This window comes from Hypomesus transpacificus, chromosome 12, assembly GCF_021917145.1.
Source record: "Hypomesus transpacificus isolate Combined female chromosome 12, fHypTra1, whole genome shotgun sequence".
NCBI classification, from domain to species: Eukaryota; Metazoa; Chordata; class Actinopteri; order Osmeriformes; family Osmeridae; genus Hypomesus; species Hypomesus transpacificus.
Window position 1 is genome coordinate 10,490,565 of NC_061071.1, and position 26,370 is coordinate 10,516,934.

Here is a 26,370-nt window from a genome sequence, read left to right on the forward strand (position 1 = left end):
CTATACACCTGTATCTTACACTGTAAACACAGGGGAACAGATTTCCCTGGAGGTCTGAGGAAAGTGGTTCCCCCTGTATATTCTTTATAGGCCTACTGAAGTTTTTTTTTTTTAACTTTTTAAATATGTATTTTCAACAACAACAAAATTCTATACCTTAAAAAAAGAACACCATTGAATTTCATAAACCATAAGAAGATACAAAATGTCAAATAAACAGGAGCCTAACATCCAGCCATCATGATATTGATCTTTGTAGCGCATGCCACCCATCTGTCTATCAATGTGAATAAACATTTGCTTTGCAGCTACAGTATGAGCCTCAATCTTCAGGCAACGATACACCACACACACACAACCAAACGGAGAAACACACACACACACACAACCAAACGTAGAAGCAAACACAAATACACATCTATAGTCCAATAAAAACCCTTAATGTGTACAAAGTGTCACCTGTACACAATTTCATTAGCCTTTACCATCGAGCAAAAGCGCATAAATGGAAGTGATCTCTTGTGAAATTCCTCTCCAACTCTACTACTTTGGGGTTAAAATGAGTGTCTATTTGTTTGCAAAAGGATATCCGGCCTTGGGTGAATAGTGTGGAATAGTGCTCACCCCATAAAGAGAGAGTACGATATTTGTTAAGCTTTTAACAGGCTTTTAGCGTTTATCATCCTTGATCCATTGTGTGTGTGCTCGTACAGTAAGTGATCGTTTAGTCTGAAGATAGGCCTGCCGTACAGTAAGGTGCAGTTAAATTGTTCTATCTCTTAAGATCAAGATAACTCACTCAAAGAGCTTTCGTTGGCCCAAAAAATAAATAAAGCAATTTTGGTTTTAATAACCCCCAGTAAATGGCTTGTCTGCATCTATGGTCAAATGTATCTCTATCACTAAAAAATGTTTTTCAACTGCTTCTTTGCTGCACAAGGGTCATTGTGAGTGTAGGAAATGTTATGGAGCGAGTGACAGAATACAGAATAACATACAAGAACAATTGTGATGTCATCATATGGAACAGGGGAACATATTGGAAACAGTGACAACATCAATATAATATATAAGTGGATAATAAGTGGAGTGGAGTTTCTACCGTCTGACACTGATGTGTGTAGGTTATGTGACGTGACGTGGTCAAGGTTCTGTTCTCACAGAATGCCGAGAAAGGAACTTGACCTGGAAACTCAAAAAGGAAGTTCATTAATGTGTCTGTCAACATCATTTATGGCGTGGACTCTACAGGCCCGCTCAGCCCTGTAGAGTAGCCTACAATGCATGTTTCAGAGTACATACACTGCAGAGTAAATGGATGGTCATTCAAGAGGGTCATTAAATAGCCTATGTTGATAAATTATTACGATTTTTATAATTTATGGCATGACATTTGTAACGATGGGTCATTACTCATAATAAAACCAGTATTTGCTGACCTAACATGGCTCGGTCATTTCAGTAGATTATGTTTCATTCTCATAGAGACACAATCACGTGACGTTGACTTAATTACCAGGTCCGCGGTCCACGTGCTGGAGAGCATCCATTAGTCACAATGTACATTAAGAATCACCAATGTCACCAATAATCCCTTGTTTAAATTCACTGTAAATAAACGGAATTCTCCTATACATTTAAAAAAAAGTTTTTTTTAAACTGAAGCGGATTTCCTCATAAAAATGTGCCAATGAATGAATACCCTTCAACTGTACGAACTTTAGTCCAGCGGAATTTTATTGTCCCACCTTTGAAATCGTTGGGATAATATTTAACAGAAATTCCTTCGGCGCAGAACACTCTTTAATCCATCATCACTTTGAACAGGAACGTGGGGCACCGTGACATGTGTTTTGTTACGGCTGAATGAGATTTACATTTTACAAAACATCTGCCAAGAACCGTCTCTCGCCATGGTTAGTTAATATAATTTTTAATCAACACAATTATAATCAAAAGATGCCTAGCATTTATCTTTAGCATGAATAAGTAGCCGATTGTTATGGTTCATATCGAGGTATAGCGTGAGTTGACAGGCTGTATATTTTTTCCTTCATTTCACAGATCGGAAAGTTGCTTTTGGGACTTTTGGGTGTAACTGTGGTTGTCACATTAATTGCAGTTCCAACTGCACTCTTTTTAAAAGGTAAGCTTTTTTATATAGTTTTCAAACTATTCTCAAATATTGTACGGACCAGTTGTAACACAACCAGTGTGTGGTGAAACAATGCTTTCCTACATGACTCCACAGCTTATACCCTGTTTAAAAGATGTCCATAAAAATGCTGTCATATGCTGTTATCTGTTCATACTCCAAGATCAGTATCAGCCCTTTATCTCATCTTCAGGCTGTTCTAAACCAACACATCTCTGACTAGCCTACATCGTTGAATTCCCAATGTCCATTTAGTCAAACTAAATTTTTTTTTGTCTAAAACTGCTTATATTTCAGAGGAGAACATTACAAATCTAAGAACTTTCACCTTGAATGACTACTTCAACAGCTCTATACGAGTCCAGTCGTATAACATGCGCTGGATATCAGGTAAATCCAGGGCCGGATCTAGACGGGGATGGCTGGGGGGGATGGCTGGGGGGGGGGGGGCTGTGGCTGGGGGGGGAGCTGTGGCTGGGGGGGGATGGCTGGGGGAAGGGGGGTGTCTGGGTTGGCTGTGGCTGGGGGGGATGGCTGGGGGGGGGGGGGTGTGGCTGTGGCTGGGGGGGGATGGCTGGGGGGGGGGTGGCTGGGGGTGGTGGGGGCCACCATAAATTACTGTAACATTGTAGTTTAAATAATGCAAATAATAATAATATGAATGAGCTATTATTGAATGAAATGTGGCTTACTTTAATGTCAAAAAGTATACATTTTAGCATTGGGGAGATTGGGGTTGGATCTACCAGTAGGTACAACGAGGCCTGTTAGTAAAAGTAAATTAGAATGCCTTGCTTTTTTGGTCAAAAAGTGTCCAAAATGAATCTTCGCTTTCTCCTCTTCTGCAGACCATGAATATCTACATAAAAAACATGGCTCTATTTTCCTCCACAACACAGTGACAAGAAATGTCTCAGAATTCTTGACCAGCACCACGTTTGTAAGATAATCCTCTATGTATGTGTACGTGTGTGTGTGTATACGTGTGTGCTTGGGTGTTTTGTGATGTTTACTGCTGCAGTCATTAGGCTTCATGCTCTATCTGTACATATTATTAAATAAAACCGTCTGCAATATATGTGAATGTTATGAACAGAATATATGAGAATGTAATGAACAGAATGAGTCGTTACAATATTTCAGTATGAAAGGGGATCAGCACACCCTATGTATTTAGAATGAGTGTGTGTGTGAGTGAGAGTGTGTGTGAGTGTGTGTGCGTGTGTATCATTAAATATATCATACATTTTACCCAGGATCAAGTAGCTGCTTATGATTACTCATTGTCTGCGGACCGCAAATATGTAGCTTTCATGAGCAACTACTCAAAGGTAATGGTTTCATGTATTCGGTTGGTATGTTAGTGTATTCACCAGGTCATGTGACGTATTCACCAGGTCATGTGACTGTTTCTGCATCCTTGTCCCTGACAGGTGTGGAGACACTCCTTCACAGCCTCGCTCTCTCTCTACCATGTGAACTCCTCGTAAGACTCTTCCTATCTCCTCCTAATCTTAACATTTCATTGATGTCTTCTAAATATTTGTATTTTTTGTAAACCTTCAAACACTTAATTGTTTACATTTTGTCAAAGAACATTCATCACGACAGACATTCCACAAGAAGTCCAGTTCTTTGCTTGGGCTCCAGAGGGGAACAGGATGGTAGGTTGGATGTTGTGTTCTGCTTCTGTAAGGGCAGGCCCATTTCTGTCCTGTAAGGACACAAGATCTGGGATAATGTCAAGTTCTGTCCAAGCCACCTGTCTTCAGCACATGAACCCATGGCACTGTGCTGAACCAGGAGATCTTAACCTGAGACCGGTGACATCTGTTCCTCAGGCGTATGTTTGGCGTAACAACGTGTACGTGAAGGCCAGCCCTGGCACGCCAGCCGCAAGGGTGACAGAAACTGGGCAGGAAAACCAGCTCCTCAACGGCATCCCAGACTGGGTGTACGAGGGTGAGAGATTCTGACTCCAGGCAGGACACTCTCTACTATCCTAACTTCTTATAACACAACATTAAGATCACTTTCTGTGACGTAACATCAGAACTCATCAGAACTTCATACATCTGAGAAACCTCACAGTGACACACACTACTACAGCTAATTACATCTAACTGCCAACTTGATGCATTCACTCAATGTAACATAATGTGCTTATGTAGCAGAAGCTTTTGTTCCAAAACACCATATCGGGGGGATATCGGGGAGGATTTGAACCCCACCATCTTGATCTGCAGTCAAATGCTCTAACCACTGAGCTGTACCAATCCTCATCAACCCTCAGTCTGCAATTGAACCCTCTAACCATGTTGAGATGGCAACCTTCCCATGGTGTTAACAGGTTGCTGTTTGGTTTCTGTGTGCTCAGAGGAGATGTTCTCGTCCAATGAGGGCTTGTGGTGGTCACCAGGAGGGAGGCATGTGGCCTTTGCTGAGTTTAACGACACACAAGTCCACACCATTGAGTACTCCTGGTACGGAAAGGAACAGTATCCTAAGACGGTGGTTATCCCATACCCAAAGGTAGGACATCCAGGAATACACACACAGAAAGACATGGAATACAGATGTGATATATTGATTTAGCTTTAAGCCAAAGAGACATGCAGCAAGGGATTTGAACCCGCAGAGTGGGAGAGTGTTCGGCTAGGGCTCAAGGTCGCAGGTTCGAATCCCATCGGAAATATGATTTTGGATACAAGCGTCTGCTAAATGAATATATAATCATGCCCATATCGTCAAGTGATCCAATCCATGTTCTCTGCTTTTCCAGCCTGGCACTCCTAACCCGGCAGTGAAACTGTTTGTGGTCGATGCGACCAACACGTCAAAAGTGTTACCTGTTCCCGTTCCATCTTCCATTGGCGCAGGGTACACATCACTTTAGAAATAAAGTATTCTTTACATGTTTCTTCGTTTGAAACCTTTTTAGAAACCACCCAAAGCAAACAAGTTGTGTATGCGTGTGTTTCAGTGATCATTATTTAAGCACGGTCTCCTGGGTCACGGATGAGCGCGTTGCTGTCCAGTGGCTGAACCGAAGACAGAACCATCTCCACCTGCAGATCTACGACTTTGACGGGAATAGATGGAGCGAGAACGACGTACGTCACAAGTTACAAAACGACCGCCCACGTCTCTCTCTCTCTTTCTCTCTCTCTCTCTCTCTCTCTCTCTCTCTCTCTTTCTCTCTCTCTCTCTCTCTTTCTCTCTGACTGCACAAGCCCACGTCTCTCTCTCTCTCTCTCTCTCTCTCTCTCTCTCTCTCTCTCTTTCTCTCTGACTGCACAAGCCCACGTCTCTCTCTCTCTCACACTCTCTCTCTCTCTCTCTCTCTCTCTCTCTCTCTCTCTCTCTCTCTCTCTCTGACTGCACAAGCCCAAGTCTCTCTCTCTCTCTCTGACCTTGTGTGACACCAACTGTAAAAAACAGAAAAAAACGATAGTATTTCTTTCAACTGTCTCCTCTCAGAAATTTGAGCTGGAAAGCCACACAGGCTGGATTGGACGGGTACGTGCCTCATCCGGACAGTTAAATCTTGTTTAATTAGATTCAATTCTAGTTACGTCTCATCAGCTTTCGGCGGCTTTCTAAAAGAGATGTGATGCTCTTTCCATTCCTAGTTCTCCCCTCCCAGTCCTTCCTTTGCTGTGGACAGGAGTAGTTTTTACCTGGTGATAAGTGACACTGCTGGTTACAAGCACCTCCATCATGTGACAGGTGTAAGTAGCGTGTGTTTACACTCATGTCAGGAAACCTACTTGGATGCTACGCACACCTTTATGACTCTGACTGTAATTGCAGGGTACTGCAACAGCAATCACCTCAGGGAAATGGGAGGTCCTGGATATTTTGAAAGTTACTAATAATGCTGTGTAAGTGATGACACGTCCACGCATACTATACACACACTCAGATTGTACACACACAGACTGTACACACACACACACACACACACAATAAGACTGTACACACACTCAACAAAGCCTATCTAACCTGAAAGTACTTCTTCTGCACAGGTACTATTCAAGTAACCAGCATGATGGGAAACCTGGAGGAAGGAATGTCTACAAGTAGGACTATCACAGGTTCACCTCAATTATCACTCTAGGGATTGCCTTGCCTAACGTATGTGTGTGGATGTTTGTGTGTGTGCTTGTGTGTGTCCGCGTGTTTGTGTTGGAATGTGTGTGTGCCTGCGTTTGTGTGTGTGTGTGTGCGTTTGTGTGTGTGTGTGCAGGGTCTCCATCGGAGGCCCCCCCTCTGCCCCTCAGTGTCTAACTTGTACCCTGCACGGGGACAGATGTCAGTACAACTCAGTGTCCTTCAGCCCAGACGCCTCTTTCTTCCGGATGGACTGTTACGGTCCGTCGGCCTCCCTCAACACCTCTCAAGCCTGCTATCATGTCATAGAAGCAGCATTTTAACACCCGCGCTCCTGTCTACACAGCTTCCTCTGGCTAACAAACAGCCAGTCTCTCACACACACACATTGACCCATGCATGGTTTCCATCTAATCCTGATCGTCCACAGGTCCCGGTCTTCCTCTACACGAGCTGAGAGACAACCGCGTCGAAATTCCAGGTGGGTCGACTGAATTTAAAAAGAAATCAAGTCGAAACCTGCGTCCAAACAGACGTCCTTCACTTCCTGGTCCTTGTCTTCACAGTGGTTGTGGAGATCCTGGAAGACAACAGGGTCCTGGGTGACATTCTGTCAAACATTGACATGCCCTCCATGCGACGGGCCACCATCAAGCTAGGAGGACACAGTACTGATTCTTATCATTTGATTACATACTGTAAAACTGTTATGACTTGGTGCTGCTTATCTTGGCCAGGATGCGCTTGCAAGAGTGATTTTTAATCTCAATGAGCTCTTCCTGGTTATATAATGGTTAAAATAATTCATAAATTGAAAAGATACCTGTAATAATCGAACACAGCATCTGGGTTTGTGATGATTTAATGAGGGGGGGTGATCTTTCTCTCTCTCTAGATCTCTGGTACCAGATGACGTTGCCTCCAGGATTTGACGAATCAAAGAAGTATCCATTACTCATAGATGTGTAAGACCTTCCATCTTAAATACGTATTTTTAATTGAATTTGTAAAAAAAACTAAAAAACAGACTAGTGTCCATTTCGTCCCTTTCCTTGTCTTCATAGCTGCCCATGGGGTCACATTTAATATTTTCACAAGCCTGTGCATTATATAAAGCACTACCGAAGATCAAGGATTAGAAGCGCATAAACTGATTTTCGGCGGTCAGAGTCAAGGAATGGTTCAAAGAAACTTGTTTTAATGTTGTTTGTAGTTACGCCGGGCCATGCAGTCAGAAGGCAGACTTCCGCTACCGACTGAGCTGGGCTACATACCTGGCAAGCACCGAGAACATCATCGTCGCCAGCTTTGACGGCCGAGGAAGCGGTTACCAAGGCGATGAGTTAATGCACTCAATCTACCAGCGCCTGGGAACGTATGAAGTGGAAGATCAGATAACAGCTGCAAAGTAAGGAAAATACTTTTTTTTACACAGACCACCGTTAAGATCTCGCCTCGGTAATCCACTAGTGATTGAGACACTTCTGTGTTGATTGTAGAGCTTGACGTAGACGTTTAGGGTGTTTGCGGCGGGTATGTGACGTAATTGTTTTAAGGTCAGGTGTACTTGGCTCCAGCACCACGTTCCTAACACACTCTGGTTCAGCGTCATCACTTCCTGTTATAGACTCTCGGGCACACCAGTGTTCAATCACACATTTTAGGATTCCAACATGTCATCGCAAATATGGTTTGCTGAATGTTTTATTTCTTATTTCCCTTTATCCTTTAGAGAATTTATAAACATGGGCTTCATTGATAAAGAACGAATTGCAATTTGGGGTTGGGTAAGTTTGTTTTAGACCAGCTATAGTTGATCATACTTGATCATACTTGAACTATACAAAAAGTTTGTCCTGAGTTAAATATCAAATTCAGTCATGATTATTTTCAGTCTTACGGAGGTTATGTTACATCAATGGTTCTGGGAGCCGGAAGTGGAGTTTTCAAGTGTGGAATGGCAGTTGCCCCGGTGTCCAAGTGGGAATATTATGGTATGCCATTATTCATTAAATAATGACTGTATTCACTGTTCAATTCAGTCTGAACGTTTCGTTAACTGTAACTTCATTCTAGATACTATCTACACCGAACGGTACATGAATCAACCATCCGAGAACAAGTTTTACTTGGTAAGTTTACAAAAAAAGGCTGATAAAAAAGATTCTGTCAGAAATAATTTCACAGAAAGTACTGAACTTTGTTAATACTTTCCAGAACTCCACGGTTACTGAGAGGGCCAAGAATTTCAAATCAGTGCAGTACCTTCTGGTCCATGGCACAGCTGATGGTAAGCAGTCAAGTACATCTGTAAGAAATATGATTGAAAATAACATTTTGATAACTCCATCGGGATCTAGGTAAGTTATTTTGGGCAGGTCTTCAAAAAGGTCAACATCAATGTCTTTGTTTCAGATAATGTTCATTTCCAGCAAGCTGCCCAGATATCTAAAGCTTTGGTGGACGAACAAGTGGACTTCGATGCGATGGTTTGTATTGTGATGAACGTTCTGCATGCCTTTCATATCTTTTTAAAGTTACATTTAAGAGATTTCTTCTTTCCATGTTTAAGTCCGTCCCCCCCCCTTGTCTCCGTAGTGGTACACAGATGAGGACCATGGCCTAGGAGGATCAGCCAATCAGCACGTCTACACTCACATGAGTCACTTCCTGCTCAAGTGCCTTGCCTGAAGCCAGCCACAAAATCATCCTGAGTTATTATTTTATGTCGCCTAAATAAGTCATTTAAAATAATTTTGACTGAAAAAACTGAATTACATTTGTTATAACTTAATGAGCTACAAATAGACCTTTTGCAAATGGTTTACTTATTGTGATTTCATGTATTTACTGTAGGTCTTTCTGGTCTTTCTGATGAAAAAAGAGTTATATAAAGTTATAAATATTGAGAAATGTTATTATGATTACACAATTATTAAAATTTTTTGAGCAATGGCTTGACTGTGATAAAAGGAAACCTATATTGCTCTAGAATTGTGGATACAAATACAGTGCATGTGACTACATGTATTTGCCATTGAATGTAAAGAAGATTGCATGTTATTTTTGAAATTGTTCTCTATACAAACAATATAAATATGTCATATATTTTATTTAAAATAATAGTATGCTATGTGGAGTTTGAATATTAATAAAACTATCCCAGTACGTATTCTGGCAGATTTGAATTAACTGGAATATTGAAACTTTTTTATATTTTATCATTTAAATAATCAAAACAATTAAAATAAAGATCCTTGAGTTAAAAATGTGTCAGTATATAAGAAACACACTTAACTGTTTGTTAAGTATGTGAAAACAAGTATGGCAAAAACCTGACCTTTTCTCAAATGACATTTAAAGGAAAATCACAGCACCCCATTTCTAAAAATTTCCACTCACTGTTTTTTTTTTTACTACACTTGCCAACTTGATATTGGGTGTCAGCTACATGATTACAGTAAATAACACAACCATCAATGACACAGTAGCACTCAGTATTTTTTCTATTTCTTATTTGACAGGATGGCACCTTGTTTGGTTTCTTCACCTAAGTGACAGCTGTTATTTCATGGATACTGCCACATCTTATTTTTTTTAAACAAACGTTTGACTGCAGCTTCTGCCAATGCAGACCAATGAGCCCTGAGAGTAATGGGTTGAGAGTAATGAGGGCTTTTGTGTGTGTGTGAGGACGGGGGGGGAGGGGTTCTAGGAAGACCTGAGTGGACCTGTCCTCATCCCTGCTATATAAAACCCCACTACCTGCCAGGCCACCAAGATACAGCAGCAAGCAACGAACCCCTCACTCGGAGACCTCAGTTTGTCATCTCAGTTGGATCTACAGGAACAGGTGAGCTGGAAGAATGGGGAAAGCCTTTTGATTTAGATTTATTATTTGGGTTCTGAAAAGTGTGGCATGGGCTTTCATGCCGTGTGTGTGTGTGTGTGTGTGTGGTATGGTCCTTTGGCAGGTTGTAACAATGAAAGGAATCAGCTACCTTGCGCCTCTTCTACTGTTGGTCATCATTCAGAACAGCTGGCAAGTTCCTCTACAAGCTGAGGACAACTCCAGGTACAGCAGTTTTAGTGTTTTAGATGAAAACAGATTTTTGGATTGACTTGAGATTCCTTTTTTATCGTATTGTTATCGCAAGGTAATTTAAAATTGCTAGTTAAACTATCCGCATGTACAGTAAGCGTGTGGCTGGTACAAAACAAAGGCTAATGTTGGTTTTCTGCAGCTTACACACAGCAGATACAATGGCGGATGAGGTGAGGGAGCTGTCTAACATGAAGAGACACTCAGAGGGAACCTTCTCCAACGACTACAGCAACTACATGGAGGAGAGGAGAGCACAAGACTTCGTCCAGTGGCTAATGAACTCCAAGAGGAGTGGGTAAGTGTTTCAGCATGAGGAACATGTATTAGAATAACATCTTGCAACATATAACACAATTAGTAGCCGACATGCCTCTGCTTGGATAATTCACCATTCAGTACTTGAAAAACTATTCATGCACATTGCTCTCTCTTTCGCGTTCATGCAAGGGGTTGGCTTCACACAGAAATTTAATTTCACAATTTCTAAACCGATTTTTTTCCCCTCTGCCTCCTGCTATTACTCTCGCTCTCATCAGCACCACCTCCAAACGCCACGCCGACGGGACCTACACCAGCGACGTGAGCTCCTACCTGCAGGACCAGGCGGCCAAAGACTTCGTCACCTGGCTCAAGTCAGGCAGAGCCAGGAGAGAGTAGGCAATTCCCCCTCCCTTCCACCTACAGTACCAACTACCTACGTCTTAACTGTACCACGAAGAAGAGATAAAATCAGAGAGACACAGAGAGATAGAGAGAGCGTGAGGGGTGAAACTCTTATCAACCGCTTGCTTTATCATTCCGGAGCCATGCCATCTCCTTCTTGCTTCTACTCTTCATTTCTCAAAGCCTGTGTTGATATTTCATGTGATCGTGCAAATAAACCCCCTGAAACTTTGCACTGCGTTTATTCATATTTGAACGTATGTGTGTTGTCATGGGTTTCAAAAGATGATTATGAGCAAACAGGATACTTGCAGAAATTATTGTTGTGTCTAGACTAGCCTACATAAACACCTAAATCAAGGTGTAGTCTCATGCTGTGCGATTCCTGAAAATCACTGCTTCATGATCAATGGCATTGCCTAGGCTACTCACACCTCACTATAGCTTGACTGTGATTAGCTGATGTGTGGTTCACATGACATTGTGCATTCAATCCATAACGAGCAATTGCTTTCAGTCAATGACACCCATGTAAATTTTGTGACCAATGTACCGTATGCTCATCAGATTTGCAGAGGAGGGGAAAGGAAGCTTCAGACGACACGTAGACGGAAGCTTCACCAGTGACGTCAACAAAGTTCTAGACAGCATGGCTGCCAAAGAGTATTTACTTTGGGTCATGACCTCAAACCCCTCAGGGGCAAGGTAATGGCTTGTACATAATTTAAGTTACACATTGGGCAACGTAAACATTCTGTAGCTGCAAACCAATTAAGATTTTGGATCAATACCTTTTTTTGTGCTTGCATAGGCCTATTTGAAGCATAACCTTCATTTTACCTAATTATACATAATTGTGTCTCATAGCTTCTGTACTTTTATACTGTATGTTTCTGTCTAATGCTCTGCTCTAATATTCGCCAACAATTGTAATTTTTTTTAGTAACAAACGACAAGCACATCTCTGAAAGAAGACGACGCTGCCTTATCCAATATATCTAGTACTGTACACAGGATGAGAAGCCTTCATGAAAACTAAGCCATAGCCTACTGCTTAAGCATGTCGCAACGTTAGGTTTGATGTAATGGTTAAGGATTGTTTACTTTGTTTACTGATCCTGAATATATGACGCATAGAGCATTCTCAGGCAGTCATCAATTTAAGTAAAATATTTTTTCTACAAATCTAAATTATTTTCTATATTTGTATAGTTGAGAAGAAACGAACATGGTGAAACTCAGGTATAATGTGCTAAATTATCAGATAGCAGTAAATGTTGTTTTATCGTAGGCTATTTGTATCAAAATGCCATAATTATGGTCATCTGCTCTGCAAAAAATAAACTATTTCATTGAGGTTGTTGTATCACATAACACTTTCTTTGATATTGGCCGACTAGTCTATAAAAGAGGAGTTGAATGTCAATTTAGGGTTTTGTACATCACTGCAACAAGTTGTCATGATGTCGCTCCAAAGTGTAATTTTCAAATCTGGCTCTAATATGGAACGTTGAGAGACAGGACGCTACTGTAAATAAACCGATCTTTCAAATCCTGGCCGAGTCGCTATGAAATCAAATGGATATAAATAATAGCAAAAGGTCCCATAAAATCACTAGTATAGCGTCCCATGTACCTGATCTTGTGGTGTACAGTACCATAAAACAATTGCCATACGCAGAAAACTTCCAGGGTGTTCTGCTTTTTGCAGACGTGTCAGGTGAGTTGGCAAAACACAAGCCACCTAGCCTAGCTTAGCTGAGTTAGCCTAGCTGCAATAGCTAGTTAGTTGTTACTACATCTACCTACCATAACGTTAGAATATTTATGTAGACACCATTAGCTACACTAGGTGGTTACCATGACATTTCTTAAGTATTAGCTCTATCAATTTCACAATTTGTTTAGGCTTCACTAATCTCACGGAGAAATTCAGTCAAAGCTGTAAAAAAGGCTATGGAGCTGACGAGCTCACACGGACACTGAACAGCTACATCGGGGATATTGTCAGCCGTAAGTAAAGTGTTCAGTGGATCATTGGATAGCCATAAATATTTGTGTGCTAACTAGCATATATCTCTCACACACACACCCACACCCAATACTGTACACCTGTTTCCAAATGAAATCAATTGGGAGGCGATGACTACTGTACACTGTGTAGGTGAAACGTTTTTCTTTATAACATATAGTGTTTGTGTTGTAGACATTCTTGATGCAGGTGGAGACATCTTGAATTATGCAGGTAGGCTCACTGTCCCCATAAAGTAATTTTTTCAATTAATATCCACCCATTTTATAGCGTCAATGTGTCCCCGTGCTTCCACCTAGGAGACGCAATCTTAGCACTCTGGGCGGTTGAGCTCAAGCGGCTCAGTGACGTAATCTCCCTCGTGGTAAAATGCAGCCTGGTCATTCAGGACAAGTGCGGCGTCCGGAAGACGGGAGTCGGCTGCCAGCTACGAGTCAAAATAGGTGTTTATACAACGTTGCATTCAAAGTCCTTAATTGTATTTCCCCAATTGAAATGTGCAACGTCCATTATCCAAGCTTTTCAAGTGTAAGACGCCAAACGTAAAGAAAAAAACTGGTTGGCTTTGACAACCCTTTCAGCAAGTTTATAGACAATTAAACTGATACATTTTAGATATCCTTTTACCCTTATCATTTTTACAGATGATCATTGTAGAGCCGTCACAATATTCCTCCTTATAATCATCTCCTTCTGTAGGGATATCAGCTGGAAAACTTTCAAAAGTGATCGTTGGGGATGACGTTAGCCAGTACTTTGTGGTGATTGGTCGAGCAGTCGACGAGGTGCGACTTGCCGAAGGATTAGCGGTCGCCAGCTCAATCATCTTGTCACCCAACGCCTGGGAACAATGCAACAGGGACGACATACTTGTTGACAAGATAGAGAACGAACGAGCTGTCAGGGTGAGTCCCTCGTGCGTTCTCACAGTTCATTACTTCACGTGGCTCTTTTTGTACATCAGAACTAGAAGTCTGTAACTTTCACAACACATGAGCATGAATGAATGAACTGCAGGTGAGGTACCTTAAGCAAGACCCCAAATTTCCTGTTGATGAGTACAAAGCTTCAATGGGCACCGACCTGCAATATGAAGACCCAACGGAAGGTACAGTAAAATGTCTGGATATCAGCCTGCAATATAGTTACAGAACATTATAATATGGTAATCATGCCATATTAATTTAGCAAACACTTTTATCTAAAACTACTTATGGGGAAGGCCTGACCCATCCTACCCCTCACTTGTCTTTATCATTATGTGGTCTTATACATTTGCAGTTACTAACCAGACATTTTGAACATTTGTGTCAAAAGGCTGTGTAAGAAAAGCCTGCAGACTACTGCCAAATCCTGAGTTGGAATCATGTCTGAGGAAATATGTAATTGAAACAGTTTTGCAAAAGGTAAGGTCCTCACTCAGAAGTCACAAATCACCATCTTTACTAGTCACAAATCACCATCTTTACTAGTCACAAATCACCATCTTTACTAGTCACAAATCACCATCTTTACTAGTCACAAATCACCATCTGTACTAGTCACAAATCACCATGTTTACTTGATCAGATCAGCAGTGTTTGGATTGGCATCCTGTTTTTTAGAATCTATCAAGAGCTGAAGTGAAGCAGATCTATAATGAGATTGTACATCTAATCTTCTCTACATAGCAGTGTGACCCACCCATAGATGGAGAGATAGGTCTGAATCTTTGATCACTTGTTGTTATTGCTTTATTCATCCTTTTCCCTCAGATTGATGCCAACCAGCCTCTGGAGTATCTGTCTGAGATGCGTCCGGCCACCATCGTGTTTGTCAACCTGCAGTTCCAGGGACGGGAGAGTGACGCGGAGCTCTGCTCAGCCATGCAGCTGGCCGCCCTGGGCATCGCACGCCTGGTGACCAGGCGGCACGGCAGAGTCAACAAGGTCTTCATGTTCGACAAGGTGAGAGGGCCAGCTCCCCGCGGTCATCAACGAGGAGAGCTGTCGCTCACACAACATTTAAACGCTTTTCTCCGTAACAACGTACAGATTCTGTCTGTAGAAAGTACAGCAGGAGATCAAGGATCAGAAGCGCGTATTTCTGACAGTGTATGAGGGGGTCCGAGGCGGGGGAACGCTGTGTATGTACGAGGGAGAGTGCAGCCTCACCAGATCAGTGATGCCCTCGTCTGTGTGTCTGTGGTGTTCTGGGCAGGGCTGCACATATCTGTGTCTGTTCGGTCTCCCTGGAGACAAGCGGGAAGACGAGAGTGCCCAGGCGCTGCAGGCTGCCTACGGTGTTTACCAGCTCCTCCTGCAGAAGCTGAGCTGTCTGAGGTACGCACCTCCCAGCACAGCCCCCCCAGCACAGCCCCCCCAGCACAGCCCCCCAGCACAGCCCCCCCAGCACAGCCCCCCAGCACAGCCCCCCCAGCACAGCCCCCCCAGCACAGCCCCCCCAGCACAGCCCCCCAGCACAGCCCTGTAAGCACAGCCCCGCCAGCACAGCCCCCCCAGCACAGCCCCACCAGCACAGCCCCACCAGCACAGCCCCCCAGCACAGCCCCCCAGCACAGCCCTGTAAGCACAGCCCCGCCAGCACAGCCCCCCCAGCACAGCCCCACCAGCACAGCCCCACCAGCACAGCCCCCCAGCCCAGCCCCCCAGCACAGCCCTGCCGACTGGACCCTTCACATGGCATTTCACTTTCAATTTCAAACATATCCACCATCAGATTCAAAAACAGCACTTGATGTAAATGAGGAGAGTGTAATGTTTACTGATGGACTCACCTGTCGGCTTGTTGCAGACATTGCTGTTTCTCCCCAGCAGGGTTGTTCAGCTGGTATGTTGATGGTGTTGATGTTGGTGTTACAGGACCGTGTCTGTCGGCGTGACGACCGGCCCGGTGTTCTGTGGCGTTGTGGGTCATCCTGTAAGACACGAGTACACAGGTACAACACTGAGAGACCCCAGTACACAGTGAACTGCTCTCCAGCCCTGCGTGGGATCTGTTTCTGCCTCACGTCCTCCTGTGTGTGATCTGTCTCTGCCTCACGTCCTCCTGTGTGTGATCTGTCTCTGCCTCAAGTCCTCCTGTGTGTGATCTGTCCCTGCCTCACGTCCTCCTGTGTGTGATCTGTCCCTGCCTCACGTCCTCCTGTGTGTGATCTGTCCCTGCCTCACGTCCTCCTGTGTGTGATCTGTCCCTGCCTCACCTCCTCCTGTGTGTGATCTGTCCCTGCCTCACGTCCTCCTGTGTGTGATCTGTCTCTGCCTCACGTCCTCCTGTGTGTGATCTGTCCCTGCCTCACGTCCTCCTGTGTGTGCTCTGTCTCTGCCTCACGTCCTCCTGTGTGTGATCTGTCTCTGCCTCAAGTCCTCCTGTGTGGGATCTGTCTCTGCCTCAAGTCCTCCTGTGTGGGATCTGTCCCTGCCTTACGTCCTCCTGTGTGTGATCTGTCTCTGTCTCACGTCCTCTTGTGTGTGATCTGTCTCTGCCTCACGTCCTCTTGTGTGTGATCTGTCTCTGCCTCACGTCCTCCTGTGTGGGATCTGTCCCTGCCTCACGTCCTCCTGTGTGTGATCTGTCCCTGCCTCAAGTCCTCCTGTGTGTGATCTGTTTCTGCCTCACGTCCTCCTGTGTGTGATCTGTCTCTGCCTCACGTCCTCCTGTGTGGGATCTGTCCCTGCCTCACGTCCTCCTGTGTGTGCTCTCTGTCTGTGTCTAAGTGATCGGCAGGAAGGTGAACCTGGCAGCCAGACTGATGATGTACTACCCAGGCCTGGTGACATGTGACCAGGAGACCTGCCACTACTCCAAGCTGCCGCAGATGTACTTCAGCAAGCTGCCTGAGAAGCCCATGAAGGGTGTGGAACACCCTGGTTCAGTCTACCAGTTTGTGGCTCGCAGGGACCAGATGTAAGACCAGCAGGGTTCCACACACCGTCACCCTCTGGAATAATGTATTTGTTTACAAAAAATGAAGCACGGGTGGAATTTGAACCTGTGATCTCTTCATCTGCCACTGAGCTATAACTGCCCTGCTCATGCCACCCATGCATGAGTAGGGCAGTCCTGACATGCTTGTTTTTGATCTCCTGGGCAGCAACGTGGGCAAAGCGGCCATATCTGTGTTGAGAGAGGAGGGGTATCCTCTCCTAGGTGAGACGAGAATATCCAAACAGGTCTCCCCTGCACCATATCTCAAACACCCAAACATCTCCATCTTAGTGGCTACTAAACGTGGCTGAATGTTGCTCCCCACCTGCACTGTTCTACCAACACCACACCTCTCTGCCATGTGTACCTGGTATGGCGGTCAGGTCGCAGCCCAGAGATGGAGGTGTACTCCAGCACGGTCAGCAGCTACCTGGAGGCCAGGATGGACGCACACATGGACTACACCAACATCGTCATCTTCGAAGGAGCTGCCGGCTACGGCAAGAGCCGTCTGCTAGCTGAGATCGTTTACAGAGCCACGAAGGAGGGGATGAGGTGAGGAGGAGGAGACAGGAGGAGACAGGAGGAGACAGAGGGGGAGGAAACAGGGGGAGGAGGAGACGGTAGGAGACAGGAGGAGACAGGGGGGGAGGAGACAGGGGGGAGGAGACAGGGGGGGAGGAGACAGGGGGGGAGGAGACAGGAGGAGACAGGGGGAGACAGGGGGAGACAGGAGGAGACAGGGGGAGGAGGAGACGGGGGGGGGAGGAGTCAGGAGGAGGAGGAGACGGAGGGAGGAGGAGACAGGAGGAGAAGGAGACAGGGGGGGAGGAGACGGGGGGGAGGAGACAGGAAGAGACAGGGGGGGAGGAGACAGGAGGAGACAGGAGGAGGAGGAGACAGGAGACGTACAAACGAGTGCCTCAGTTTAAAACACACTGAGCGTTCCACGACAGCACCTCCCTCTGGTGGTCTTGTCAGGGTGGTGTCGTTGGAGCTGAGCAAGGTGGACCTGAAGGAGTCGTGCTACACGCTCCGGCTCCTGCTGGCCAGGCTGCTGGGGCTGCAGGACTGTAAGAGCTACGCCACCCGCGAGAGAGCCATCCTGGATCACATCACAGAGCCAGACATGAGGCACAACCTCTGCCTGCTCAACAGCATCCTGCTGGTCAAGGTGCTCACGCCCTCAGACAGGAGGCCCACCGGGGGAAAATGGGAGGCTCACTGTTGTTTAGGTCGTTTTGGGGGGGGGGTTAATGATTAAATGTATTTTGTTTTGCTGTGTGCAGTTTCCGATTTCAAGAGCCGTGTCACTCTTGGGCCACAAGGAGAAACGCAGGGAGACAGCTAACTACTTCATTAAGTTACTCTGCCAGGTAGCACAATGTGGTGATGTTTATAATCCACAACAAAGATGTTCACAGATCAGCAGCAACATAGTGTGTGTTATGTGTCTGTGTGTGTGTGTCATGTGTCTGTGTGTGTGTGTCAGTTTGCAGAGCAGCAGCCCTGTGTGTTTGTGTTGGACGAGGCTCACTACGTGGACTGTGCGTCCTGGTCTGTGCTGCTGCAGCTGCAGCTGCAGGCCCATGTGCTGCTGTTCCTGTCCACGCTGCCCAGCAGCACGGCCCAGCCCAGCTCCACACTAGCCTCCCTGGCCGGCCTGCCCCGCTCACGCTGCCTCAGGCTGGCCCCCCTGGAGCCCCTCGTCATCACACAGCTGGCCTGCCAGATGCTGGGCGTGGACCTGATCCCCAGCCAGGTGGAGGTGTACGTACACACACACACACCTGCAGTGAACACACACCTGCAGTGAACACACACACACCTGCAGTGAACACACACACACCTGCAGTGAACACACACCTGCAGTGAACACACACACACCTGCAGTGAACACACACCTGCAGTGAACACACACTCTTTATACAGACTCAGACTTTGGATTAGGCAGCGATTAGGAGCAACTTTTAGATGTAATCTAAAATGTGAATTGTTTGTACGACATGATGTTACGTGTGTGCTCCTCTGTGTGCTCTGTGTGTGTGTGTGTGTGTGCTCTGTGTGTGCTCTGTGTTTGTGTGTGCTCTGTGTGTGTGTGCTCTGTGTGTGTGTGTGTGTGCTCTGTGTGTGTGTTTGTGTGCGTGTGTGCTCTGTGTGTGTGTGCTCTGTGTGTGTGTGCTCTGTGTGTGTGTGTGTGTGTGCTCTGTGTGTGTGTGCTCTGTGTGTGTGTGTGTGTGTGTGCTCTGTGTGTGTGTGCTCTGTGTGTGTGTGTGTGCTCTGTGTGTGCTCTGTGTGTGTGTGTGTGTGTGTGTGTAGTTTCCTGGTAGAGAGGAGTCATGGCGTGCCGTTCTACTGTGAGGAGCTTCTGAGGAGTCTGTACCAGTCCCACATGATCGGGCTGAGGAGGAGGGAGGAGGATCAGGAGGACCCCTGCCTCCTGCTGTTCCCCAGCGAGGCCATGCCGCGCTCCCAGTCCAGCAGCGTCTGGGGCCACGCCCACACCAGCGTCTGGGGCCACGCCCACACCAGCGTCTGGGGCCACGCCCACACCACACCTGCCCCCCCGGGGGCTGCTGGAGTGGATAAAAGCATATCGAGGAATGGCAGGACGTTTCTGTTTGGACAACGTGGGAGTATACCATATTATATATTATTGTTAGTCACAGGCTCTGTTACTGTCTGTGTTTAGTTGAGGTCTTCTTCATGGATATTACTAGAATGTGATTCTTATCAGAGAAGGCCCCCTAGTGGGGTGTGGTGGTTTTGATTAGAATCCTGTATGATGTCTTGGTTTAACAGTACTGTTAAATACAGTCCACACACACACTCTGTCTCACACACACTAACACACACACACACACACACACGTGGTCACGCTCTCTGATTGTGTCCTGTCTCAGAGTCAGCTGTGATAAAGAAGCCCTCCACAATTCGGAAGATTAAGTGTCTGGATAAATCTCAGAAGAAGCCCCAGTATGTCTGCTGTGTGAGGGAGGATGCCAAGTTCCACGACTTCCCCATCCCTCTGACTCTTAAAGGTACCCCCCCCTCCATCACCCACACACACAGCCGTGCCAGGCTAGGGACCAGAGATCTCTCAGTGGGGGATGGGTGTAGCTCAGCGGTTAGAGCATGTCACTTTGGATAAAAGTATCTTCCAAATGAGAAATGATGGGATGATGATGGTGATGATGATGATGATGATGATGATGGTGATGATGGTGATGGTGATGATGATGATGATGATGATGATGATGATGATGATGATGGTGGTGATGATGGTGATGATGATGATGATGATGATGATGGTGATGATGATGATTAAGATGGTGCATGTCTCCAGGCATGGCCCTGGCCCACCTGGACCACCTCCGGCCCACAGAGCAGATGGTGGTGAAGTGTGCTGCAGTCATCGGCCACACCTTCACCACCCACATCCTGACCAGCATCATGCCGGAGGGCTCCGAGGCCACGCTGGGGGCTTCGCTGGCCCTGCTCTTCCAGTCGGGCACTCTGGAGTGTGGCTCCAAGCCCAGGCAGAGGCAGTGCCGGCAAGCAGGCGAGGCTGGGCGCTGGGGGGAGCTGAGCTGCTTCTGTGAGCACAACAACCAGGATGTCCACACAGGTAGAGGGGCAGGTGTCCAGGGAGGTTAGACTGTGTTGAGTGGGACACATTCCTCACACCCTACTTCCTAACCGCTACCTAATCCCTAACCCCTCTCCTACTCCCTACCTAACCCCTTACCCTCTTACCTCCCTCCCTAACCCCTCTCCTACTCCCTACCTAACCCCTCACCCTCTTACCTCCCTCCCTAACCCCTCTCCTACTCCCTACCTAACCCCTTACCCTCTTACCTCCCTCCCTAACCCCTCTCCTACTCCCTACCTAACCCCTTACCCTCTTACCTCCCTCCCGATCCCCTCCTCCCCCCACTGTCTCAGACGGGGTGAGGCTGGCATTTGGGGGGGGCGTGTGGTGTTGCCAGGTGATGCGTTTCTGCACGGTGCTGGTGAAGGACACAGCGTGTGAGTTGTGGCTACGGGAGCAGAAGAAGGAGCTCCATGCGCGCTGCGCCCGCTACCTGCAGCAGCAGCCCCACAGCTGCCCCAGCTGCCGCCACGCACACTTCATCTACGGACACGGGGCCGCTGTGGGCCTCGCCAGCGGCCAGGACGAGCCCAGCTCGCCGCAGCAGGACGCGGCCGGGCCCACGGGGCTGCCCACGGGGCTGCTCCGGAACCTCCAGGGCCTTGGTGAGCAGAGAACGATCTAGAAGGTTCCTGTGTTCTCGATGGGATGTGTGTGTTTCTTTAGCGGTTCTCACTCTCCCTCCATCTGTCTCTGTGTCGCTCTGTCTCTCTCTCAGATGGTATCCGAGGTAACCAGGTGCAGCCACTGCTTCCTGACAGGTAACATAACATGTGTATGCAGTAGCAGTGTGTGTCTGTGGAGCTACCTTGGAGCAATGTGCTGATGTTTGATTTGTGTAATGATGTGTGTGTGTGTGTGTCAGCACAGAGAAGCAGTTCCTGGCCAGGCTGGACTCCATGCTGGATGAGGGCAGCAGCAGGGGGCAGCGGATGAGGGGCTGCAGCTGTGAGCAGGTGGTCCAGTGTGTTCTGGAACCCATCATCCGTCACTGGGCCGGCGTGGGCGACGTGTCCAGAACCTTCTACTACCTCCTGGAGACTGCTGCAGCCTCCTTATACCTCCACGACCACCTCAGGGTGTGTGTGTGTAATATGTCTGTGTGTAGTGGGTGTGTATGCGTGTGTGTAGTGTGTGTGTGTGTGTGTTGCTGGGGGAGACAGCAGGCTGTGTTCCCTGATCTTGTCCAGGCTCTGTCCTACCTGAACGAGGCCAAGGCGATCCTGGACAACCTCCGCTGTGGCCTGCCTGCCTTTGAGACAGCCAAGCCCTCGGTGAGGGTGAAGATCTGCAGCTTCGAGAAGGCCTGTGTCTTCCGTCTTAGTGGAGAGGTGCAGGACGACAACATGGACTCATTTGAGTCAACATGTAAAAAAGTCCACATGGAGTCCATCCCAGCGCCTGCTGTGGGGTGAAGATTACAAGTGTGGCTGTGCTTCTGTGTATGTAGGTGCTGTACAGCACAGGCCAGATTGGCGAAGCAGAGGAGATGTTTGTGCGAGCGCTGAAGCACCTGAACAGGAGACTCCCCAGGACCCGCCTGGCCGCGGCGCTGAAGCTCACCCTGGAGAGGCTGAAGAGCCGCTTCTACGCGTCCACAACCTTCAGGACCCCAGGGTCAGTCCCCCGTCCTGCCTGGACACAGGCTGTTCCCTGTAGACAAGTTAAGCAGCTACATGTCATTCATTCAGCAGCAGCTTGCATCCACAGCAACATACAAATAGTGCGCATAGAAATAACTATATCTACATGAACATTCCCTAAAGCGATTGAGATCATCTTAAACAAACCATGCCACTAGTATTAAGTATAAGTATTATTATAAACTAAAAACTATCAATCTTTATTTAACACACTAGAGATACCTTCTTTTTTCCGAAACATGGACAGTGGTGCTTCTTGTTGGGTTTTACCAGGAAGAAGCAGCTGGCCCGTCTATGGGAGCAGGTGTCCTGTCTGTCCTACCTGTGGCAGATCTGCTGCATGAGGTCCTCAGCCAAGCACACGCTCCACGCCTCGCTCGCCATCGCCATGGAGAGGAACTCTGCCTGCCTCAGTTCCCAGGAACACAAGGTCAGCTGACCCAGGGAGAGCTGCCCCAAAACAACACCAAACACATCTTCAAGTTCTGATGCCCAGAACAACACAGGGTCAGACTGGGCACTGAAATTCTTAGGACAAGACAACGCAAAGCAACCTGGCATAACATGACATAGAAGTACTTAGAACATAAACAACACATGGACCAGCCCCCCCCAAAATTGTTATTGTTATTAGCAATATTATTATATAATATTCGATATTATCGCTAATATTCGATATATTGCTCAATCCTAGTTACACCTATGATTAGCTGACATATAATATACTAAACCTCCTAAATATACATCTGGAGAGACGCATAGCGTTAGGAGTTCATAGAGTTTAACATAAATAGTTTAGTTCTGGAGTGGACTGGAGAGGTGTAATTCAGGGTACCAGATGTGTGATAAAAACAGTTCCAGTGGAACCAGCAGACCAAATCTCTCTTTTAGTTCCTCTTTCCTCCCTCTTCCTCCTGTGGCATTGCAGGTCCTCTTCTCGACCATCGACTACTTCCTGTTCTGCGGGCTGCGGGGCCGTGAGGGCGAGTGCAGCAGGCTGGAGAGGCTGCTGTGTGGGGCGTGCCTGCAGCTGCCTGGGGGGCCAGAGGGGCTGCTTATCATGAGTCACCTGGTCCACACGCTCTGCATCGTCAACATGTGCTCCGGAGACCTGGCTGGCTCCATCCAGTACGGTAAGGTGAGGCGTGTGTGTGTTACTGACGTGTGTGTGCGTTAGTGACGTGTGTGTGCTTCAGGTTACCGGGCTTGTCGACGTGTGTGTGCCTCAGGTTACCGGGCTCAGAGAATCAGCATGCTGACCTGCCACCCAGAAGAGGACAGGGAGGTGACCAGCCAATCAGGAGAGGACAGGGATGTGACCAGCCAATCAGGAGAGGACAGGGATGTGACCAGCCAATCAGCAGTGGACGTGGGGGTGATCAGCCAGTCAGGAGTGGACATGCAGGTTACAGCCATCCTCCACATCCCCCTGCTGTTCCTACAGAGGTGACCTCGGCCACCCGACCCTGCGGGATGGATTAGACACACACACGTCACACTTCAGGATTGAAGAGATTCTCCAGCTTCAAAGTTTAGAGCGATGACACACAGTTGACACTGATGTGTCTGTGTGTTGTGTGTGTGTTTGTGTCCAGGTACAAGGAGTGTGTGCAGCTCATGCAGGTCCTGGAGGATGTGGGCAGCAAGAGTGGAGTCAGCTCAGCTACAGGATGGTTCTACAGTTCCTGCTTCCACACACTCCTCTACGCAGGCATGCAGAGCTCTGAACTCACCAGGACCAACACAAACAGAACAGCACAGGACAGATTAGAATAGAACAGAACAGGAAATAGCAGAATAGATTAGAGCAGCATCCAGCTTCCTCCTCTGAAGCAGCAGGGAGGTGATCTCTGGGTCCAGGAGCAGGGAGGTGATCTGTGGGTCCAGGAGCAGGGAGGTGATCTCTGGGTCCAGGAGCAGGGAGGTGATCTCTGGGTCCAGGAGCAGGGAGGTGATCTATGGGTCCAGGAGCAGGGAGGTGATCTCTGGGTCCAGGAGCAGGGAGGTGATCTCTGGGTCCAGAGTGGTGTGAAGCAGGCCGGCTCACGGTGGCATCTGTTTTTCAGGCTTCTCCTTCAGGAGCTTTGAGAGGTGCTGCCGCTTTGTGGAGGAGTCCCAGTCCGACCCCAACCTGCTGCTGGACCACAGCCTGATGGCTGACCTGTACTCTGCTCTGGCCCTCTGGTGAACCTCACCACCAAACCACACCTCACCACAACACCAAACCACACCTCACCACAACACCAAACCATACCTCACCACAACACCAAACCACACTTCACCACCAAACCACACCTCACTACAACACCACACCTCACCACAACACCAAACCACACCTCACCACAACACCAAACCACACCTCACCACAACACCAAACCACACCTCACCACAACACCAAACCACACCTCACCACAACACCACACCTCACCACAACACCAAACCACACCTCACCACAACACCACACCTCACCACAACACCAAACCACACTTCACCACCAAACCACACCTCACTACAACACCACACCTCACCACAACACCAAACCACACCTCACCACAACACCAAACCACACCTCACCACAACACCACACCTCACCACAACACCAAACCACACCTCACCACAACACCACACAACACCAAACCACACTTCACCACCAAACCACACCTCACTACAACACCACACCTCACCACAACACCAAACCACACCTCACCACAACACCCCACCTCACCACCACACCAACCCTTATCCTGCTGATGCTAACTGGTTGTGTGTGTGTGTCTGTCTCTGTGTGTGGTCTGCTTACTCAGGTATACACGGCTGCGTGATTGGGAGAGGGCGCGTTTCTTTTATACCAGAGTGTGTGCCATCGTCCCCCAGACGCCCGCATCCATCCAGTCCACCAGCGGAGGGGCCATGTTCCTGGAGTCCAGCGTGCTGCTGTTCAGGAAGGCCCTGATGGAGAACAACAAGCACATCCTCCTGCTCTACCACACCACCCAGAAGGTGCCACACACGACACAGACCTGGGAAACTGTACTTATGGAGGTTGTTCTGGTTACAGTAACTAACTACAACTTTTTACGTTCACTTCTTACACAAATATCTGTACTTTCTACTCCTTACTTATTCAAGCCAGCTCGTTACTTAGTTTGAATCTGTATTTGGTATTTTCTTTATTGTCATTACGCGCCGTTTTTCATTTACTGGCTATCACACACAACAACGTAAGCTCCCAAGCTTTAAGCTTTCACAAAAACGTTTGAACAAATATTTTCCTCAAAACGTATTTTGGGGAAAAAGTTTCAAAAGGCTAAAAAACACTGTCTGTCCCTCGCAGCACTTTGCAGAGTTCCATTTGAAGTTCTCCAGCGTCCAGATGTTCACTCCCAGGGTGCTGCACCTGAAGGCCTACCTGTACCTGCTGGCCGGTCACCAGGCCCTGGCACGGCTGCTGCTCTCCAGGGGCCTGCAGCTCAGCCAGGAGCAGGGGAACAGGCTGGAGGAGGCCTGGATCACACACAGCCAGGTGGGAAGAGGGGAAGCCTGGGGGTCACGGAGACCACGAGATGCAGGCATGTGTATAACCTTGTCCTTTACATCTTCATCCTTTCCCTCTTCCTCCTCCCTCTTCCTCCTCCCTTCTCCCCCTTCCTTCCTCTCCTCCCCCTCTCCTCCTCTTTCTCCAGGCTGAGTGGTTTGGCACGCCCCCTACGAGCCCCAGTACTTGGCGTCCCTCCGCCCTGAGTATGCCATCCTGGGAGGAGGCCCAGACCATGACCCTGGAGCAGCTCTCCTCCTCACACTACTCCTTCCAGGGCCTCCCCTCCAGGACCAGGCCCATCCCGCGCCTCCCGCCCCGCCCCGAGGACGCCCGCATGCTCAAGGACTGGCAAGCAGTCCCAGAAGCCTCAGAAAAACACGTCACAGACTAAACTATCAAAATAATCATTTGAACCCAATTTCAGATCAGTGTTGCAGTTGCTTTATTTGAATGGCTCACACAACCTTTTCTCAAACGTGCCCTGTCGTGTAGCAAATCACATTTGGAACCACAAGTTGATATTTTACACAAATAACTCAAAC

General features: G+C 47.4%; 3 protein-coding genes across 3 annotated transcripts; all 3 read left to right on the forward strand.

The window, feature by feature from the left end:
• Positions 1 to 1,841: 1,841 nt before the first annotated feature.
• On the forward strand, positions 1,842 to 9,456 carry LOC124474733 (dipeptidyl peptidase 4-like). The gene is made up of 26 exons (XM_047031133.1): positions 1,842 to 1,916; positions 2,065 to 2,146; positions 2,453 to 2,545; positions 3,004 to 3,095; positions 3,412 to 3,486; positions 3,589 to 3,641; positions 3,750 to 3,819; positions 3,997 to 4,117; positions 4,533 to 4,687; positions 4,938 to 5,035; positions 5,139 to 5,268; positions 5,636 to 5,674; positions 5,788 to 5,886; positions 5,969 to 6,039; positions 6,184 to 6,237; positions 6,405 to 6,529; positions 6,699 to 6,749; positions 6,835 to 6,936; positions 7,164 to 7,233; positions 7,482 to 7,676; positions 8,001 to 8,055; positions 8,163 to 8,262; positions 8,345 to 8,400; positions 8,486 to 8,558; positions 8,684 to 8,757; positions 8,867 to 9,456. Exons 1-26 carry the CDS (start codon positions 1,914 to 1,916, stop codon positions 8,957 to 8,959), a joined length of 2,229 nt encoding a protein of 742 aa, XP_046887089.1. The 5' UTR covers positions 1,842 to 1,913; the 3' UTR covers positions 8,960 to 9,456.
• Positions 9,457 to 10,101: 645 nt separating this feature from the next.
• Positions 10,102 to 12,243, forward strand: LOC124474783 (glucagon-1-like). Its single transcript, XM_047031205.1, has 6 exons — positions 10,102 to 10,121; positions 10,243 to 10,343; positions 10,513 to 10,668; positions 10,910 to 11,026; positions 11,604 to 11,741; positions 11,980 to 12,243. The coding sequence occupies exons 2-6, from the start codon at positions 10,252 to 10,254 to the stop codon at positions 12,002 to 12,004; spliced, it is 528 nt and encodes a 175-aa protein (XP_046887161.1). The 5' UTR covers positions 10,102 to 10,121; positions 10,243 to 10,251; the 3' UTR covers positions 12,005 to 12,243.
• Positions 12,244 to 12,614: 371 nt separating this feature from the next.
• Positions 12,615 to 26,235, forward strand: LOC124474940 (adenylate cyclase type 10-like). The gene is made up of 32 exons (XM_047031406.1): positions 12,615 to 12,756; positions 12,945 to 13,049; positions 13,243 to 13,281; positions 13,368 to 13,511; positions 13,768 to 13,973; positions 14,086 to 14,176; positions 14,386 to 14,474; positions 14,823 to 15,014; positions 15,268 to 15,389; positions 15,930 to 16,006; positions 16,785 to 16,974; positions 17,162 to 17,217; positions 17,379 to 17,550; positions 17,977 to 18,169; positions 18,285 to 18,371; positions 18,488 to 18,765; positions 19,315 to 19,625; positions 19,905 to 20,036; positions 20,342 to 20,623; positions 20,941 to 21,252; positions 21,366 to 21,408; positions 21,513 to 21,726; positions 21,838 to 21,978; positions 22,098 to 22,264; positions 22,564 to 22,720; positions 23,219 to 23,423; positions 23,520 to 23,736; positions 23,886 to 24,001; positions 24,357 to 24,474; positions 25,095 to 25,290; positions 25,625 to 25,813; positions 25,974 to 26,235. The coding sequence occupies exons 1-32, from the start codon at positions 12,615 to 12,617 to the stop codon at positions 26,217 to 26,219; spliced, it is 5,229 nt and encodes a 1,742-aa protein (XP_046887362.1). The 3' UTR covers positions 26,220 to 26,235.
• The last annotated feature ends 135 nt before the right edge of the window (positions 26,236 to 26,370 follow it).